The 21,896-nt window shown below is 39.2% G+C and overlaps 1 protein-coding gene across 3 annotated transcripts in view; it reads right to left on the minus strand.

Annotated features, from left to right (window-relative positions):
• LOC136442808 (phosphatidylinositol 4,5-bisphosphate 3-kinase catalytic subunit alpha isoform-like) overlaps positions 1-21,896 on the minus strand; it is a 58,505-nt gene that overhangs the window by 7,472 nt on the left and 29,137 nt on the right. For all 3 annotated transcript variants that reach the window (XM_066439746.1, XM_066439744.1, XM_066439747.1), the window contains exons 9-17: positions 13,811-14,002; positions 11,158-11,310; positions 10,316-10,465; positions 6,032-6,165; positions 4,843-4,924; positions 3,076-3,240; positions 2,154-2,257; positions 1,351-1,531; positions 515-621 (exon numbers count right to left, since the gene is read on the minus strand). In XM_066439746.1, coding sequence (XP_066295843.1) covers positions 515-621; positions 1,351-1,531; positions 2,154-2,257; positions 3,076-3,240; positions 4,843-4,924; positions 6,032-6,165; positions 10,316-10,465; positions 11,158-11,310; positions 13,811-14,002 — 1,268 coding nt within the window. The remainder of the gene's footprint in view (positions 1-514; positions 622-1,350; positions 1,532-2,153; positions 2,258-3,075; positions 3,241-4,842; positions 4,925-6,031; positions 6,166-10,315; positions 10,466-11,157; positions 11,311-13,810; positions 14,003-21,896) is intronic.

The following is a 21,896-nucleotide window of genomic DNA, read 5'->3' on the forward strand; positions in this document are numbered from 1 at the left end:
AAAAAAAGAAGTCTGAGACAGCCCTGGTGTACAAAAAACGTTGTTATCTATCCAAGATTACTCTTAAAGATTCGTCACAGCTATGAGATAAGGCCATTTGGCCTTGGCAGTGCTTAGAACGCTGTCTAGCCTTGTAATCATTCTCCATGTCTGATGTGGTGTAATCCAGGCTTTTAGCTACATCACATGTAGGATTTATAGACAGGGCGTCCAAAAATAGGGGGGGGGGGTAGTAGCAATGGGAACCCCCCAATGTGCTCTATGGATTAACAATTACCTGGTAGTGTTGCATGTCAATCAATTTACATGCTGTTCAACTGTCTTGTATGTGGAATGTTCCATTTTGCAGTGAGTGTGTGGGTGGGACACATGTGCATGTGTATGTAATTACCAGGGATACAGGGTGTCCTCTGGGTGTCCTCTGCAAAAGAAGGGCATCCAATTTCCTTGTTTTCTTAGTGTAGGGCATCCAAAAGACACCCTGACGCCCTGCTAGCTAATAGCCTGTACTTACAGTAGTTTGCCTAGTAGATGCGATGGGTTGAGTGGACAGGGAAAGTTCTGCAGGGCCTCTAGATAATCCTCCTGGTTAATCTTCTCTCCGAGGAACTTTAATCTCTCCTTGGGATGAATAATCAAGACAGTCAGTACCACTTACATTTAAATAAGAGATGAGCAAATTAACAGCAGATTAACTAAAAACGCTCAATGACATAAAAAAATATTTATGTTCACACATGCACAAATGGTTACTACACATGTATTTGTATGAAACATTTTTCAGGTACTCTTGTGCAGTTTTGTAGTCGATTTAGTTTTTTTTGCATTGATTTGAATAAAGTCTGTCTAGAAATTGTCTACAAATCCAGAATTTTGTTTTTAGTCTTTGTTCCTTTTAGGCTACATGTATGTTGATTCGATTATGTGGTTGACATCCTACAGGAACCTGAAAACTGATGCGAGTATGCGAATAATAAAAAGTTTGGCAAAAAAAAAGAAAAAAGTTGCCTTCGTTATGAAATCTAAGTTGAGGAAGGTTGAACAAATAACTGAACAGTGTGGAATACTGGAGTATAATCTCTGACTTTGAAATTGACTTTCAATTGGTGTTCTACCTGTACGACATTAACATCCATTTTCTGACATTTTTTTTTGCAATTTACGGTGTAAATTTGCCCATTTTGTAGCTGTTTCATGCGGTTTACAGTATTGTTGAAAACTTTTTTTTGAAACAGACAAAAAATTGATGCGACTAGTGATGTTGCCCATGTACAAATGTAATCGAATCTACATGGCCTCACCACAAAAAAATCTACAAAAAGGCCATGAACATGTCCAGACAGTCCTTACCCTCTGTGTTGTGTCCTTCTTTTCTCTCTCCCTCTCCTGTAGTGTTTCTGTCAGCATGGTCAATTTCTCCTGGGCCTCCACCTGTCGGACCAGGGACTTCAGGTACGCTCCACATGCCCGGCAGTACGCCTCCAACAGCAGGCCAAACCTAATCCGGACGTTTTTGTTGGACATCTCCGCCCTAGAGAAACAAAACAAAACATCTCTATCAATAGCTACTCTTAAAATCATGTAAAATTTCAGTATATATACCGTATCCCAACACAGTCTTGATGTGTATATCTGTCATGTCCCCGTGGCGCAAGTGGTAACGCAACCCGCTGCTTCACCATCTGGATCAAAGTCTGTGGATTCCAGGCCCGACCCTCCTCAGAGTCAGACATGTTGTTAGGGATTGCATTTGTCATTTCGACAGCTGGTGGCCCCATGTATGAGGTACATGAAAATTGTATCACCTATCATAATTTTCAATTATCATTCAGGTAAATTGTAAAAGTGTTGCAATGCTGAAGATTGTGATTTTTGTAATTGATTAATCAATGATTTCTCTAATTACTGTCAATTCAGAAATGTTCACGGTGGTTTTATGTTCGTGGTTTTCGTGGCGACCGTTTCACAGCGAACTTATAGCTACCGCAAACATTTCTGTCCAATACTGTAGCAGTATGTGACAATATTGCTGCCGCGAACTTTAAACCACCGCGAACACTCCATTTTCGCCTTAGCGCAAAATAAAAACCACGCCAACTTAGATGCATTTTACAATATATGAAATACTGCAGTGGATACATTCAAATTCTTACTTGAGGTGCCAGAAGAAGAAGTGTCCAATCCTCTGGTTGAGGAGAGAACGTTCCAACAGTACTCTGGCTAGTGGGTTGTCCAGGTAAGGCTCGTACTTCAGAACCTGGAGAGGACAAAATAGCACAGAATTTGTACGTTATACTCTAGTGTGCATCCTAGTGTGCATCAGTATGTGCGTCAAGCTGTACGCAGCATCGTTGGCCCACAGGAACCACTGTTAGCAACGGTCAAGAGACGTAAGCTTCAGTGGTTCGGCCACGTGACACGCCACGACAACCTGGCCAAGACCATACTGCAGGGCACCCTGGAAGGAGGTCGCCGTAGGGGACGACAGAGGAAATCCTGGCAGGATAACATCGCAGAGTGGACGTCCCTTAGCCTGTCTGAAAGGCTGGCTGCTGCAAGAAATAGACGAGCCTGGAGACAGATCTCCATCTTCACTGCTACCTTGTCCCCCCAACGACCAGGAGGTCAAGGGACTAGGTAGGTAGGTAGGTAGGCATCCTAGAAAATTACACCACAGATAAGATATTCAATGTTTCCTATACTCACTCCTGGCAAACCACAGAAATTGAACCTGTACCTAGAAGAGGCATACGAGAGAAATGCATTTTTGTACAAGTGTCCCTATGTCCTATACTTGTGATTTTTTGTGATTCATCTTCATTGCCATGCACAATGTTCATGTATCTATCTTGTATGTACAGTATATAACGGTTCATCACACCGAGGAAGTTTCTCTAGCTCTTTTTCATGAACATGGTGTCCTGAGGACTGCAACCTTTTCCAGAAGCATGAATGTTGGGAGAGTGACAACAGCCAGGCTTCGAACTTGACATCTTAGTCCAGAGGCAGGGTCCCTAGCCACTGGACTATGTACGCTACACAATTGTCTCAAACAGTGAAGACCAGCATCCCTACCTGCACAAGCTGCAGCAGGTACTGTGAGAGTTGATCGTCAGTCATGGTCTTTCTCAGACAGTCCACCGCAAACTTTCGGACCTTGAGATCGGCGTACGTGCAGTCTAACAGCTCCAGCGCGGTCTCTGGGGATACCTGCGGCCAGTGTTCCAGTAACATGTACATCTGGAAAATACGCAATTTTCAATATGTAAAAATGAGATTGAAGATGAACTTAACTTTATCATGGATTGTTCGCAATATGATGATAACGGCTCAAAGCTGTTCAACCTTCTTTCCACTACTCAACAGAATTTAATACATGCACATAAATTCAACTACATTCTTATGATTCTAGAAGGAGATAACCCTTACTGTGTACAAATAGGTAAATACATGTATATCAAAGAATGTTTAGATATTAGAACTTGTAGTGTAACTGTAGTTAGTGATACGTTAAACTCGACATGTTGAATTATCCATAATTTTATACTTGTACGTAGGCTCTTTAATTTGTATGTTTGTTTGCAAGTACAGTTGTAGAAGCCACCTTACGAAAGTTCATGTACTTTTGTTGTGTCAATAAAGATTGTTGTGGTAATAATTATATATTATACACAAGGTCATGTAGCTCTTGCTGATGCCGTTCCATATACATGTAGTTGTAAAGATAGTCAAGGTAAACACAGTTTTCAGTACTAAGCATAACAACCGAGCAGGAAATACTAAAATAATGTCTTTATTGTAAGGTTAGCTCAAATACCAGTGATAAATTTCCACCAAATATGGCAAACTTTAGGTATTCTGCATGATAGGAGACAAAGTAGAGCAAAAGAAAAAAAGCCATCTCCTTTTGAGTGTCCTTACGGTTGAAAACTCTTATGTAAGATAATTTGTCAATCGGCGCTTGTCCAGATATGCTTGATGCATCATAATGTAGTAGTTATGTAACATGTCAGAAGTGATAATGTCACATGCCAGACTGTGGTTGACATTTGACCAACAGATTTTGGGTGACATGGGGTCATCACCAGATCTACCAATCACAAGTGACAAGTGATTGTTACCATGGTTACCATGATTGATGTGATGTAGGGTACTGATGAGGATGCTTGTAAAAAATCCATCATTTGTGACAAGATGGTATTTTGTTACCATTAAAATTTGACACCCCACAGTATTAGATGTTAGATTTTACATCTGACATTTCACTCTGTGATTACAACTAGGTCAAAGTGTCATCCAATGATCGTTACAATCTGGGGTTACCTACTCAATCATTTCAAGCAATGTTTCTGGACAGTGTTGTTAACATCTACTAACATAATTGTACCAGGGTACATAATTCCGGCATCCTAAAAAGATACGTCCAAACAGATCTCCAACCCAAAGTACCCCAGTATGATGCACTCCTGTATATATCTAAACTGTGCATATATACATGTAACTGGGAAGTGCTGCACAAGAGATCACTCAAACCCACTGTTTTTCAAAGTGGCGGACTTATGTAACCAGGAAGATGAATGTTAATGGAGGTTACATATACAGTTGTAGATATTCACTGTCTTTTACAACAACATTTTATGTGTAAAAAACACTTTTCAATAGTACATTGAAATGTCCTTGTTCTTTTAGTTCCAACACCTTTTTGAAAACTTTTTAGTTTTAGAAAATATCAAAGTTCAAGGATTCAGATCATGGTTTGAATGGTTTCTGAATCAGATGTATAATTGATTATCAGAGCTATAATAATCAAGATGATTAATAAACTCTTAAATGTTTTCTTACCTGTGAGACATCTTCTCTGCTGCTCCACTTACAAGACTGTAAAAGTCTTGGGAGGGAGTCTTGGATTTCTTGACATCTTTTTCTGCAACAGTTGAAGAAGATTTTGATTGTAAGATTTTTCCCAGACACTCAAATTATGTTTTAATGTTATTTTCCTGGCTGGACTAAAAATGTACAATTGAAATAAACTCTATACATGTTGAAAAGCCTCAACACTTTTTGTATACCTACAGTAAAGAATGTTGTACAGTAAAACTTAATGGGAAAGGGGACATATTGTATATGTTTTGCAAATATATAGAGAAGGGGGTTTGGTTTAACACTGTAGTTGACATGAATTTCAAAGCACTGTCAAATTGACATTAGGCCATGTTGATTTGATTATAATTATGGATGACATCTGCACGTGCATCAATTTTCGCCCGTTTCCCCCAAAAAAGTTTTCGGCCATACTGTTAATCATACGGAGCAGCTGCAAAATGAGAAAATACATGTAAGAGCAAAAAATTATTTCAGAAAACAGATACTAGAATCATACGGATCATAGAATGCCAAAGTTGAGTCTAAAGTCAATAAGTTTTGAAAGAATGAAAATCAAGAACTGATATTTTGGTATACCATACTCTGTGTGTTTAGTCATTTGTTCAACCTTCCTGACCACATAGATTTCATAATGAAGGCAACTTTATTTTCTGCCAAATTTTTTATTTGCACGCTCGCATCAGAATTGGGGTTCCCAAGAGGATGTCATCCATATAATCAAATCAACATGGCCTTATTGGCACATTATAAACACTGCCAGTCTCATAGCAATTTTGAGGCATGACCCCTACAACAAGTTGGTTTAGTTTAGCATGAAAAGTATCTCAACATATCCACATCGAGTCTCTGGGACACTCAGTATCGTTAGAAGGAGTGAAAATCCTTGATTTGGAACCGGATTTCTTTGCAAGAGGAGTAAAGGAGACAATCTACATCAGAGCCCACAGACCTACCTTGAACAGAGACGGGGGATGACACAAGTTAGCTGGCACGTATGACCCGCTACTGCAATCACGTGTCGCTGACGTCACGTTGCAGTAACCGGGTTCATTTTGTGAACAGGGTTGATGGAGTCAACCGAAAATTTGGGGTAAGTCCCAATTTTTCTTACAGAGTTGGACGAAAAGTTTAGTTGGTTGAGCCTTACCTCATCTTCCACACCAGGTCCTTCTCCTGTTCTGAGAAGTCGGACAGGGTGTCTTTCCTCAGGATCTCGTTCAGCTGCTCCAGCTCGCTATCCCCGTTCTCCGCCGCCGCGTACGAGTTACTCGCTCCGTGGAGCTGAGGGGGAAAAGCACAGGGTCACAGAAAGTAAGCACATGGGCATCTATATTGTACATTGTTTATCATCAATGTCAGTGGCATCGTGTGGCGCATCAGTGTTTCACCCACAACCGAGAGGTACCGGGTTCGAAACCACAGATATGCCTCGATGTTGTGCCCTTGGGAAAGGCACTTTACACGACTTTCCTCACTTCACTCAGGTGTATACGAGTACCTAGCTTCGGTTAGGGACGTCCCTTGGATAGGACATTAAATGGAGGTCCCGTGTTTGAGGAGAGCCACACCTCGAGCATGTTAAAGAACCCACCACAGTTATCAAAAAGAGTTGTTGCTTCTTGGATTTTTTCAGAAAAAAATTGGAGCGACAGGGCAGAAAAAGAATATAAAATTTTTTGCCAATAGTCTGGGGTTAAAACCACCGCAAATAAGGGTTTACATAACATAAAGAATAAGAGGATAATTCAAGTTTCAGCTTTGTATGGCTCATTTCATGAAATGCTTCTTTGATCTAATATTATAATAATCATGTTACCGTATTTCAGTAACAAAATTACCTTTTGCCATGTAATATATGGATTGATATTGAGAAATAGTTTTAATAAATCAAAAATCATAACTTACAATCAATGTGACCACACTTTTTAGATATGTGCAGGCCTTTATAATCTATTTTGTTGGCTATTGAGTTTTACAACTGAACAGATAGTAAAATTGGGAGTTAACATTGGTGAATGGGAATAGTGACCCAATTTTTTTTTTCAAAATGGGGAAAACAGGACAGGCTATTCCGAGAAGCAACAAATTAGCGTGGCCCATTCAATACATAAAACAGACAGAACACCGCTTCTGTGGCCATAGAACAAATCAGCTTGTTTCATCTCTAAGATATGATCTTCCCTTGTATCATAGATAGCAGACGCACTTTGATGAGGACATTTGATCTTTTCTTGCTCAGTATTGATCTGTTTGGACTTACATTGATCAGTTTGTTTCATCTTCAGATATGCCCCTATTGATCTACACACAGCTTTAATGATTAAACAATTCCCATATACTTTACAAAGCTTGAAAGACATGGTGCCTTTGTAAAAGCACTCTCAATACCGTACTACAAAATTCATGGAACCATACGTATACTGTAAATGCATTTAAGTTTGCATTTTTTTTATTTCACGGTAGGGAGAAAATGGCATGTTCGCGGTGGTGTTAAGTTCCAATTTGAAACAACTGTAGTGCTACAGTCATAGGTGGGCAAAAAGTTTCGTGGTGGTTTTAAGTTCGTGCTGAAAGTTCGCCGCAAAATCCATGAACATAAAACCACCGCGAACATTTCTGCACTTACAGTATTGCAGCAAACTGGTACAAGCTTGAAAGTTTGCACAATGTTTTTCCTGTTCTTCTGCAATATCTCGGTGCATGTAATAAATACATAGCTTCAGAAGTACCCCCTATAAAAGGACCATTCTATCTTATGGTTACATGCTATAAACTGGCTGTTACATGGCAATCAATGTTGGAAACATAAAGAACAACAAGGATATCTCAAAACCATATCTTGCAAATGCAGTACTTAAGAATCGCAATCTACCACACTCTTCTTTCTGCATGCTATAAAGTCCGCTTTTTGTAAAGGATTATAGCTTTCAGTTTGAACAGAAAGCCCATGTTTGGATGTCCAGAACTACTTACACTAAAAGAGCTTCTTACAGCACAAAACCTTGAGGCAATACTACATGAAAGACCCACTTCTAATGGATTCCTTATCGTAATGTTCTTTCCAAGAATCTAGCTGCCATTCAGAACCTTGACATTTGAAGGTCCTGTGATGGAGCTTTCAGATTTGAAAAAGGACGCCATGATTTATAAACGTTTTGGGTACAAACATGGGAATTTTGACGTTGGGCATACATCGCAAAGCAAATCTGTAATATAATAGTCCCATGCTTTAAAAAATACATACTGTGTCTATTCATCAATATGTCAAAATAACCATTCAGAAGAAGAAAAGGAGGAATTTCAAAGCTTTCTTGATAAAAAGCAAATAACTGTGGATGGTCTATTTTCAAAAATTGTAGCTCTGCTTCTAATTTTTATTCAGCAATGCCAACAGCAGATTTGAAACAACTTCTTGGTACAAAACTTTCTCTCCAATGTTTGTAATATCTTTTTTTTTTACTTCAAAAAAAGCACAGACGCCCATTTAAAATGACTAATAAACTTGTGGACGAACCGACTGATAAGTATCTAATACCAGCTCAGAAAATGACAAGAAATAGCCATGCCTTTATGTACCAGAGCTATCAACCAAGAATTGATATGTTCAAAAATCTGTATTTCCCGAGAACCATAGTAGAATGGAACTCGTTGTCATCAAATACTGTAGGAACACCTTCACTGAATAGCTTTTATCAAAGAACGGTTGCAGTCAGATGTGCAAAAGTTAGGTGTGACAGGCCGTTCAGTGTAATACAACCAGCTGCTACCGCACCGCGTGCCTGAGAAGCTGGTGTGTTACGTCAAAGGGCGGTTATACCGGCTATACAGATACAGATATTAAAATTTTGGCACTGTAAATGCACAACGTCCAGCAAAAAGCAGAACGGTGACAGCATCCCTAGCCTACCAGATTTACACATCCAATACTTTAACTTTAAGTAAGAAAACAGGTGAATGCACTTGGTTTAACACATAACATATAACTATGACCATATCCACCTCTTCTTTGAAACCTACATTAATTTTGTAGTTATCGCCACATCAAACAACTAGACCTGACTGCTCGGAATAATTTTAAAGCCTGTTTTCTGTCAACCCAGATATAAAACTGACTGAATGGCCCAAATACGTCATCCTCTTCACATATCAAACAACACATAACATTCAGTTGCCGGAAGCTGTAGAGTTGATGCATGCTCTTTTGAAGTTTTATGTAACATGTACTACTTTTAACATACCGTAAAATTCCTATTTACGTACGCACCCCTCCTAACGTACGCACCCCCGATTTGGGGACGATTGCGGGCCTAATACTCGGTGAGTTGAAATGTTCGGGGGAAAAACCCTCCTAACGTACGCACCCCCTCTCCAGCATTTCGGTGGATAGTTAAGAGGTTGACATGAATGATCATGCTTCCGATGATGTTCACCGACTTAAAAGGGTTACTGAGAAAATGTTTCTGGGTAGAAAATATCAAACAATTTAAATATATGTATTATTTATTCTTTATTACTGATTGATTTTGTGGTAGCATTCCACACTTCAATTGCATGAAGATGTACCATACTCTCATGCTGATATGCGATTTTTCCGAGGAAGAACCCCTCCTAACGTACGCACCCCGACTTTGGCGTCAGCCTGGAGCACCTGCTTGCAACTTGAAAAGTTTTAAATGTGCGTACGTAAATAGGGATTTTACGGTAATTCCACCAGGGTACATAATTCCGGCACCCTGCAAAGATACTGTAATAACTTTATCTTCACCATAGCAAAATTTCACGGTGGAAATGGGCATTTTCACTGAACTTTAACTTCACGGTCGCAGCAAGTGAAGGAATCATAAATAATAACAAAAGGTTTTTTTCACGGTGATGATAAGTTCACGGTACAGAGGTGACCGTGAAAACAATGAACATAAAGTTACAGTGAAAGGAACAAGAATTACAGTAGGACCAAACAGATCTCCAACCCAACGTCCCCCAACATAATGCACTCCTGTATATCTCAACTGTGCACAACTAGGGGGTGCTGCACTAGAGATCTCTGCAACACACTGTTTTTCAACGTGGCGGATTTATGTAACCCGGCGAATTAATGGTAATGGAGGTTACATCAATTTTTTCCCTTGTAAATATAGAATACAACACGGGGTGGTCATACCCACCCGAGAAAACAACACATTTCAATGCGGAATGCGCCAGAAGTTGAGGACGTTTTGTGTCCTCGAACACAAAACTGCAACAACATTGATTCTAATCTCCGAATCCGGTTTTCGGATTTCCGACGGCGGCGTAAACGGCGCGCTCGAAATGCATTCGAAATATTCTATGGAAACCTGTGTGATAACACTCCCCAACCCTATGTGATCCGGATAGTTATCACAGTCCGGAACACCCGTATGAGGCCCAGGCATGACATAAATAGACTTACGTTACTCGGTGAGCTGGTTGTTCCTCGTAGAATGTTTCCCTCGGAGTTGACGTTGGCGATCCACTTGGCGTACTCCTCGATCTGTTGGTCGTTAGGGTACTTCACGACGTGGGCAAATCTGTCAAACTCCAGGTCCAGACAGGGAGTATCCTTCAAACAGAAAAAGTTAAAAGAAAGGTGTTAATGTCAACCAACATAATTCCATCAGGTTACATATACAATGTATTGTCTGCCAAAAATGTGTCTAAAGAGATCTCAAATGCAATGTACTCCTGTACATATGTCAGGCATGCTTTTTTCTTTTTACTCAATGCTCACCATGTGAGTTGTCACTGAAGGTCACATCAAGTTGTGACGCAAAGACCACTAAGAGGTTACAGATTACATAATATTATATAACTGTAACAGCATCTCTTCACCCTAGGTCAGAAACATCATGCTGCACTAGAGATATCTCAACCACACTAGTATTGTTTTTCAAAGTGGTAGACATACATGTATGTAACCTGGCAGTTAAATGTTAATTGAGGTTAACAGTAACTTAACACTGACACGGTTTTGTTTGTCACATATAGCATGATGTCATCACATCAAAATTTGTCTTTTTGAATGAGAAAGAAGGCTGAAATTCAGAAGCAAAATGGGTTTTTAAAAGAAGTTCAAGTAATTCTTTAGTCCGACAAATCCAGCAGTAAACCAAATCCATGCATTAACTTCTGCCCCGATCCTCTGAATGACTCGTTAAGTGCATCTCATTAACCCTAACAAATAAATGCTACCAAGCTTCACGGATCATCAAAACATGATCTAACACCAGTCCTGATTGGCCAGCTTGGACCTACCTTGCTGGGATTTGACCCGGTGGAGCCAATAGGATTCAGCAGGTCATCCATGCCGTGTGGCACGGACCACATGTTGAGCTGGTACTTTCCGTTCTGGAGGTTGCCCTGATAGTCAAACAGGTTGATGTTCCCCCAGGCTAGACAACAGTGGTCCTACAAGGAGATAGAAATTGATGCTTTTCTGTTTATCATAAACCTCAACAAATTAATAGAATTACATATACTGTAAATGCATTTAAGTTTGCGTGGTTTTTATTTCGCGGAATGAAGAAAATGGAGTGTTCGCGGTGGTTTAAAGTTTGCGTTCGAAACAATAGTAGCGCTACAGTCATAGGTGGGCAAAAAAGTTCTGCGGTAATTTTAAGTTCGCGCTGAAAGTTCACCGCGAAAATTGCGAACATAAAAGCAGCGCGAACATTTCTGCATTGAGTACAACACTGAGTCTCAATGGCACGACCACTAAATACTGTAAATGCAGAAATGTTCGCGGTGGTTTTATGTTCGGGGTTTTCGCGGTGACCGTTTCACTGCGAACTTAAAAATATAGCAAACATTTTTGTTCAATAATTGTAGCAGTATGTGAGTATAGTGTTGCCGCGAACTTAAAAACGCAGCAAACACTCCATTTTTCCCTTAGCGTGAAGTTAAAACCATGCGAACTTAAGTGCATTTACAGTATTCATAGTACAGAAATACCCGGAACTGTTTGAAAGTTGTAACATGTACGTAGCTGTACTAAGATGTACATGTTTGTATACATTCAAGTACTGTACATACACAGTATACAACACTAAGGAGCCTGAATGACACTACCACTAATATCTATAGTACAGAAATACCCGGAACTGCTTGAAAGTTGTAACATGTACATAAACGTAACAAGATTTATCTGGAAACAAAGACATATTCAACAGTGTCAAGTAGAACTCTCGATGACAGATAGACTTTAATGACAAAGACAAAAATGTAGTTTTCGAGACAGCTTTTGCAAAGGATACTTCCATCTGTAAATGCAGAAATGTTCACGGTGGTTTTATGTTTGCAGTTTTCGCGGTGAACTCTTAACCGCAAACTTAAAACCACCGCGAAAAGCCATTCCATTGTGTGACTGTAGCACAACTATTGTTTCAAACCTCAAACTTAAAACAACACTCCATTTTCTCTCTACTGCGAAATCAAATCACCGCAAACATTTCTGCATTTACAGTATCTGGAAACAAAGACTCTGGAAGTAGAACTCCAGTGGTTGATAAATAGGCTTTCCTGATAAAGACAAAAATGTACTTTTCAATACAGCTTTTGTCGATGATACTATGAAACCCTGGGCTCCACGCACTACAACTATAACAATAACTGACTACTCTGCAATACTACGGGACAGTACTGGCTACAGGTCTACTCTAGCAATGGTGGCCCATGGCACAACACATCACAGCTACATGTACCAAACAGGTTGCATGCTCGACATGTCATACCTCAATGATTTTCTTTCCCTTTTGTTCCTGTTGAAGCCGCGACGGACACAGAAAGACAGAGACACAGAGAACCGTTGGAATGGTACATGTAAGTTATGGAACACGTTTCCATGCATATCATAACTCCAAGAGACCTTCTATTATCATGAAATAAACATGATGTTCCATGGTAGTACAGTTCTCAACTACCTGTGAATCATGCAGAACAAGTCATAGTTTTCCAAGTGATGAAACTTTTGGAATTATTCTCTGAGTGAGGCTACACCAATATGTACATGTAGCTGAGTCTGGCTGTCCAAAAAATATTTTGAGTTTAACTATACAATACCGTATACATTTAAAAATGTGTACTCAAGGACAATTTTTTCATACTGACAACAGTGAGTCCTATTTCATATTCCTGCATAGTCTAGATGTTCAAGAGATGTTTCTCTCTCCAATGAGCCATGGCCACTACATACCCAAAACACACAAAATATACCTGCATACATATATGTACTAGCAGGTAGAGGACACTTACATTGTACATGTATTAGACCGATACAATGGCCTAGTGCGTTGAGTGTTTGCCTTTCAATACCAAGGACTTAAGATATGGTATATACTGCTTTCTTTCCTTCAGGCACTCAGCACTTATGAGAAAGAGTATGGGAGTTGAATATATTCCACTACCAGTGGACTAAGCCACCTACATGTACTGTAGTGGCCTGTGTGTCCCACCCTCCTTAGCTGACCCGACATCGCTCGGTACCTTACCTCCCATACCGGCCCTGCTGATTCAAACCGATAAAATCGCTTCTGGCCACGTCACCACCAAAACAGCTTTCAGCCAATCAGAGGGTTTGCACAAGCTCATCTAGAGCAAAACCGCAAAGGACGCTGGGAAGCTATCAACCAATCAGGTTACGTCTTACATCGTTACTTTGTGTTCAGGACAAAATAACGGCTGTTTGTGCCAAATAAGGGTAGCTCATTGATTATTCATGAGCGAGTGATGGTGATGTCACAAGGAGCAATTTTACGGGCTTGAATCAGCAGGGTCGGTATGGGAGGTAAAGTACAGAGCGATATCGGTGTGGAGGGTGGTGTGGCCCAAGGGCTATAGAAATGAATGGGCACCTTTCCTATAGACTAAAAGGTGTGGGAAGAACTTTAACTTTATAACAGCACATATTTACCTCCTTCTTCCCTTTCTTCCTGTTTACGGAGCAGATGGATAGGCAGAGTCGCGCCGACCGCGGGATGTCCGGGATCATGATCTCGTACTCTAGCCACTCGTTCCACAGCGGGTTGGAACACGGTACGCGGTTTGTGTTGACTGGCGTACAGAGGGGCTCTCCTCCGTGGTACACTCCTGATCTTACGTAGATCTGAAAGTCAAGAAGAGAGGATTCAGTTCACATTTCATCTTTCTGAGCAGGCCTCCATATTTGATTCTTCTTAGACGTTAGAGCTACATTTTTGTACAAAGCCAAAGCAAACTGATAGCAACGGTTATCTCAGTTTTTCTGTCTTTCAAAAGAGATGTAAAATGGGGGTCCCATGTTCGAGGAGGTGCCTCGAGCTTGTTAAAGGAGAAGAGCTAGCAACCCCTCTATGTAAAAATATATACCCTGCTACTGAAACAGCAAGGAAAGTTGCTGCCTAAGATGTGCCACTATGCACTACAAGGATCTGAATGGACGAACAAACAAACGAGAGTTAAAAACCAGAATGATAGAGGTATGACTGTATATTACTGAGGTATACACTTAAATGCGTTAAGTCTTCTCAGGGCATGTCAATCTGTATCTACCAGGAAAACGTACACACAATAACAGATGTTAGAAAAAATATGATAAGTACGTAATTATACCTATTAAAATATCCTATTAATCTAATTTACCTTTTTGTCATGATTTAGTTGAAACAGTACATTGTATTTCACTCCACACAAAAAGTCAATTTCACAAAAGATTTTCAAAAAACAAACCATAAAAACTATTCCCTTCTAAAGGGTTCAAGAAACCTACCAAGCAAACTACATGTAGCTTTGTTCCTCCAGGACTCAATATTGACAACTTGAAGATACTAATCAAATAAAGCCAGGAACTAATAATACAAGAACATGATTACATACAATTACCCCAGGCAAGAACATTCAGCCGTAAAACTCTGCACACAACGAGTAACCACAAGTGCTAATCAGTGATCAGGAGATTACAAGAAACTCAATATTACAGGTAATTAAAAATAGATTAATGACTGAAGGATGTCTTGTTCTCCCCAAGTTTGGGAGCAATCTTAAAGGAATGAAACGGGACATTCTATAATTATAATGATGAATGAAGAAGATTACAAGAGACTTCGCCTTGGCCATTTTAATTACTTTTTCTCCGCAGACAAATCATTGAGAAGACAGGAAGATGCTACAGGCTTGGGAGAATTTTGCAGACCCAAAATTTGTATGTATTTACGAGTGCATATTACTGTAAATGCAGAAATGTTTGCAGGGATTTAATTTCGCAGTAGGGAGAAAATGGAGTGTTCGCGGTGGTTTTGAGTTCGCATTTGAAACAATGGTAGTGCTACAGTCACACCATGGAACAGCTTTTCACAGTGGTTTCAAGTTCGCGGTAAAGAGTTCACTGCGAAAACAGCGGACATAAAACCACCGCAAACATTTTTGCACTTACAGTATACCTCCAGTAACATTTGTATCCATTGTTCTTCTTGCGTATATTTCCAATTTTCCCTTACTTCAAGCAAGGACATAATGTCCTGGACATAATGTCCTTTCTTTGAAGCAACTGAAAAGAAAGCTTGCCACGCAAGGCAATAACCTGAATAAGAGATGGCAGACTTCACTCCCTTCAGAACGCAAACCAGGAGACACATCAAAAACAGAATATTTCACTCCCTTGGGGTAAAATAATAAAATGACACTGGCAGATGGAAGAAGGACACCCACATCATACATGTACATGACGTATAAGAATAGGTCAACGGATATGATGGCAGTACTGTAAATGCAGAAATGTTTGCGGTGGTTTTATGTTCACGGTTTTCGCGGCGACCGTTTCACCGCGAACATAAAACCACCGCAAACATTTTTGTCCCATACTGTAGCAGTATGTGACTATAGCGCTGCCGCAAACTTAAAACCATCGCAAACACTTCATTTTCACCTTAGCGCGAAACAAAAACCACGCAAACTTAAAAGCATTTACAGTACTTTCAGCCGACCATACCATTTTTAAACATGCAGTGTTCTTTAGCTGTGTTGTGCCAATCCTAATTGACATGTAGCTGATGAAATTAGGTTTAGCTGCAAATTTGTGATAATCGGTACTCTACACTGAAACAAGCTACTATAAAACCTTCGTGGTGATTTTATATCTATAATAATTTTATGTTTTCGCTTTTTTTTTTGCAGTCATGATCACCGCACATTTGTGAAACTGTGAATACTAGTACATGTATGTCTGTCTTGTATGGGTACTGTTCTATAGAATTGTTTCAACTGTAAATTCGAAAAACCGTTTCCCTCCCACTGCGAAATAAATGAAATTACCGTGATTAAAACAGATCTGAATATGAAAGAGTCATAATTTGACAAACAAGCAATATATCTATACTCTTTGATGATATTGTTTATTCAACAGAATTATAGCATAAAGAATGTGTATTCAGACCCTACAAATTATCAAACTGTGTCCGGGAATCTTCCCTCCACACTTCTGTAGTTCAGTTCACTGTAGCAAGAACTGGATCTACATGTAAACCATAGCACCGCACAGTGTGTCTGAATCATGACAGTACTTTACTTGATACACGTTCCCGGACCCATCTATTCTAATCTTTTTCCAAAAACATCACAGGCCAATACCATTCATCTTGCTCTTCTCCTCAAAGAGTTTCTCAGAAAAGCTCTTCCTTTCTTTTGGTTATTTCTGACCAAAGCTTATTCCGTGCGGGCGATAAATATAGATAGTGCGCCGCGCGGCTCCCGACCCCAGATTGCGTAGCTCGCGGTCCTCGCTACGACCGCGCGAGCGTTCCCGAACGATTTGTCTTCCCGGTAATCAGTACAGATCTCTGTAGAGCCACCTGTTGGGTGGAGTATCAGGGGACTTGGGCCCAATAATATAACGTGATGGATAGAATATCCCCTACATCCACCACCTTATGATTGATGGCCCACCCTGGCTCTGAAGGTCCCCCAGGACCATTATCCTGACAGGACAGGGAAAATTATTCCACTTCCGCGTTGCCCCAAGAGGGTGTTACATGACGCGGTAAAGTGGCACGGGATGGCGTAGTGCGCCCGGATGTGTACGCTAAAACACATGGGCCGGATGACGTTTCGCGCGGGGTGAATCGATGTTATGTACTACTGTAGATCGTTATCTGATGGAAAATAGATGAACTTAAGTGAATGCGAAGGGCAGGTGAAAAAAAAACGGATTTCATTTTGCTCCGTTTCAGAGACTTGTCTGTCTTAAGAAAGTCATAATCATACGTACTCCTTAAAAGGATATGAGTTTTCAATTAAAGCTGTGACAAATGGCATTGTTACATCATTATTGCTAACATAATCATTTCCTACATATTTACGTATGTCACTAACAGCCATTACATACTATGCACTAATTACATAGACCACTATAAAATCCGTCTAACACTTTTAATTAACTGAGATTTTCTGACATGAAATAGCGTCACCTTCTTTTTTCCTGTTTGTAATAATTTGGGTCTAAGTACATTTGTACATGTACATTAAAAATATTAATATATAAACGTGTCTCTGGAAGTATGTTGCACATTGTAAACACGTGTATCTTCTAATCTCAATCTACGTCACTCCCAATCACTCCCTGTAGATAAATCATGTTTCTATTCAAATCAAATTAAACTGGCAAACACAGTGTAATTGCCAGTGTGTCAGCCAAATGCATGTATCAATGATTGGTGAGACTTTAATTTTTCTTGCACGCCTATTAGATGAAATAATGCATTTAATCACTAATGAATGGTTATGGAAAACAAGAAGACCAAAAGCAAAATGGATCAGTCAGTTATTTTGAATATGATGTTAATAATACTGGAAGGAATTAGATATGAAGGCATTGTTTGTATAACTGTTTCCTACGAAGGTTTATTCCAGTGACCAGAAAGGTAGCAAGGTACTTTCTTTTATCTTTTCAATCTTATCCAGGTTACTGGTATGATATAATTAGACTTTACAGCATGGAAAATGAGCTGATTATTTTACTCAAACTTTTCCACATCCATTTTTTCAGTAGTTACAGTAGCTGCTTTTGTAAACAATTACTTATTACAATAACTGTAATATTTGCAGACAAAAATTATACAATTTTGACGTACATTGTATACACTCTTCCTAGTTATATTTGACACTGGAAATATATTTGCAGAATTTTGCTGAGAAGAGTTGTTCATGTCATCATTATCTCTCACAGATGAGTTCAGAACCTTATGTCGAGACTGCTCTGATGAGAAACGGGAAGTGTCTTTGGATTGGCCCACAGCTTTGGTAGTACATGTACATCTCGCAGCTCACGACTGGCACTCAGGCACACTCACATGGACGCGGAAACTCTATCTCACCGACGACGCCACTCAAGATCCCGCGGCAAGGTGTAAACTCCTTCCAGAGTGTCAGAGGATCTGTATCTGCCACCTTCAAGACATGCGGGGAAAGCCTCAAATGGACTCTTAATCCTGCGTTCTTCTCTGGAAAAATAAGACTTAATACCTTCCAAGTGGCCACTTGATCTTCGAAGCTTCGGATGTAAGTGGCGGTCAGCTGTGTGCGTACGTTGTACGGTTTTTGAACATTGCTCGAGGTGGTGGAATCTTAAAGGGGAGTCCGAGAACTGAGGTGAGGTAATTCTGTTATCTTAATGTTCTTTTTCCAAGACTGAATTCTACATCTGATGAAAAAGAGCTCCCTCTTTTCTCAAACGTATCCATCCAGTTAAAATTCCAGAATAACAAACTTATAAGGATTCTCACTGTCAAGACAACATTTGCTATTTGCTTTGTGATTAGCTCAGTTTAAAGTCTAATTTGATGTGAAAATTGGGTACTCAGTAGCGTGTCAAATATAGTCAAACTGGTTGTTTTCATATTCGAACGACAGTCGTACTAACATCTGTAGCTGTGTTCGACGGAAACATTAATAATCCTTCTTTTTCCTTCACCTTGAAGCATTGGGAAATGAGGTACATTTGCAAACACCCACCGACTTGCACACGTATATGTCACTCTGTGTAATGTATAAAGGATATCTGTACGTAGTGATGGAAATCATCATCGTCCCGCGGCCTACAATAATCAGCACACATCTGTAGCGGATGTATAGGTCATGAATATACGGCCGTGTACTACAAGCTTGTTATCCGACGGCATGATATACGGCCCACGTCAAAGCCAAGGTTGTGCTAGGTCGGTAGTCGACTCAGGTTATGGTTGACGAGTAAATTTTCGTCATAACATGGAGTGAGGTCACTATACGCAATTGTACATGTAGGAAAGTAGAAGTCGGAAGTTGTAAACAATGATGGCTGATATCAAATTAGAAACTTTAAATTGAATATAACATGCATTTTGCAATCAGAGAAATAGAAATTAGGTAACTGTATCAAAAATACAATGGATGTTATCTTGCAATGTTTGGCATTTTGATCACAACATTTGTTTGAAACTGCGTAATTTTTCTACATGTTTGAAGCAGTTTTGGCACAAAAATTTGATGTAAAAGTCACTCTTGCTTTTTTTGCTTCCTATAATCTTGGCACCTATAGCACATTATTTTACATTGTGGTCAGAATGTACACAATGTATACAAATTTGACATACCTCCTTCCGTTTAAAATTTAAGTATAATCCAATGAGTTACTACATGTACAACACAAAGAGTTACTACATGTACATACATTCAGCATCTAACATTTCAAAACCCTTTCCTGTTTGAGTAAGTAAAAGAAATTGAAACATTACCATGTATGTCTACCCTGAAAGTATCCAACTTGAAATATTTCCACTACGTTAGCCTAAAACATAACAATAGGCAAGCATATCGAATACTTTCACTGCACCAGACAATTCATTTGCTTCGTGCCTTCGTGGCTATGATCTACATTTTCCAGGACCTTTTGGACGCTTAATCAAATTGCATAACAATCAAGGCCCAGTAAAATTAAGCACCATTTACACTGACCTTTTCTGTGACACTGTGTCTACATGCAGCTATAAGCAGTTTACATGTGAAATTTAACCTTCTGTTACCTATGACTGTTCATTCTTTCAGAAAATGTATGTCAGTTACAGAACAAAAATGGAATATGGAAAGGGCTGAAATTTTGTCTGTGTACCGCTGTCTTTGCAGCTGTCAAAAAACATTTATTAAGACAAGGGAGATGGCTAAGGAGAAGTCATGAAAGTTAAAAGCAACCAAAGCAATATTAGGGCACAGAAATCGGATTTTGAAAGTCAGTTTATATAGTCATTTTTACATGTATACATGATTAGTTCAAACAACACTATCACAAAGTATAGCGACGTCCATCATGCCAAAATATGACTTCGTTGTAATGTGAGAGCTCACTGAAAATCGTTGCGTTGAGCTTTTTGTAGACTCACGAAACTAGGGGGATGATCTTATGGCATGTTTTTGCACGGTTTTAGAATGCTCAAAGTGTGAAGTTATTGCACAAATGTGATAGACAGTGTTAGTAGGTGTCACTACAATAAAGATTTCAGCAATTTTTTATTTTCCATTTCTTGGTCACTAATATTGCTTTGGTTGCCTTTAATTAATAAAGAATATACTTGTATTTCATGCATGCACAGAAGGTACTGGTACAAATTTATTTCAAGTTTCAAAAAGAGCTGTGTATCACCAAATTTACGTTAAAAAGAATCTAATAGTACTGCATGTTTAATATCTATAAAGATTTGCATATATCAAATCTCCAAAACTGCTTATAGTGAGCTCTAATATGATGAACGGAAAAATAAGCTATGATATGTATCTAAAAAATTGTCTACCATGACAATTTGACATACCCATTATTACTTCTATAGCCTGCAGTAATCTTTGGGGATTAGAACGTATTCCCAGAGAATATTGGTACCACCATTGGCATCAAACAATATTTTTTTCATCAGATAATGTGTAACTATCGGCGTTCAGTTATATGTTTTAGTTCTTCGGGCGAATTGTATTGATTCCATGGTCGTTGACCGTATTTTGTCTCTTCCATGTTTGCTTATTGTTTGATACACATTATATGATTTTCATAATTAGTACAAAGACTTGTATGACACATATCATATCAGACTTGTGCTACTATAAGATTTGTGTCATACTCGCAATCAAATCAAAATGTCTGTGTATTGGTTGGCTTTCATATCGTCGTCAATGTTTTGCCAAAACACTCAGAAACATTTTCAGGCTTGTAAAACAAAATGTCAATAAAAGACCTTAGGATATTTTGATCAACCAGCACTTTACTCGTATCTAAGTGCCGTTGGCTTTTTGTATCAATATTTGAAGCAATTTCATGCATCATTACATATACCAACAAATCTTGTACCAATTAAGATTAGAAAATATCTTTTCCTTAGGATATTTTTGATCAAATCTGGTTCTGTTGAAATGCTTAACTGTTGGTACTGAGTAGTCATAAGTAACCAAATTGTACATTGAGAATCTATGTTGTATCTTTTGGGCTATCTAAGAATTATGGTCTTTCTTCACAGTTAGTCACTATGACATATTTTTCTTTCAGAAATGTAAGCTTTGAAGCTTGCATGGACCATCATAAATTAGAGAGAGAAGGATAGAATGCTGTGGATGTCTAACCAGACAATTGTGGATGACATGTTAGAGTAAACTTGGCTGTGCTTCGGAAAAGCAGGGACTTCCGAAGCAGTTAAGCTCTGACATTCAGTCACTACAACAACCTCTTATATAAGAGTCATTGTCATCAACTTCACTGTTACTCTCAAAGATTTTGCTACACAACATCACATTGGAGCAAGAAAGACTGGTAAATTTTCCTCGATTGTTCCCTGGATTTGAAAAACTGCAGTTTCAACTACAAGCCGAACTTTTTACTGGACTACCAATTTTGCACACTTTCCAGCATTTGAATAGTTTCTGTATTTCCATCTTTTTGACTGCAAGAAGGTTATGTTTCCATGAGAATACACAGTTGACCAGTTCTGCTGAGGAATTATTCTTGAAGAAAAGGC

The sequence above is a fragment of the Branchiostoma lanceolatum genome, chromosome 10 (assembly GCF_035083965.1).
Source record: "Branchiostoma lanceolatum isolate klBraLanc5 chromosome 10, klBraLanc5.hap2, whole genome shotgun sequence".
NCBI lineage: Eukaryota > Metazoa > Chordata > Leptocardii > Amphioxiformes > Branchiostomatidae > Branchiostoma > Branchiostoma lanceolatum.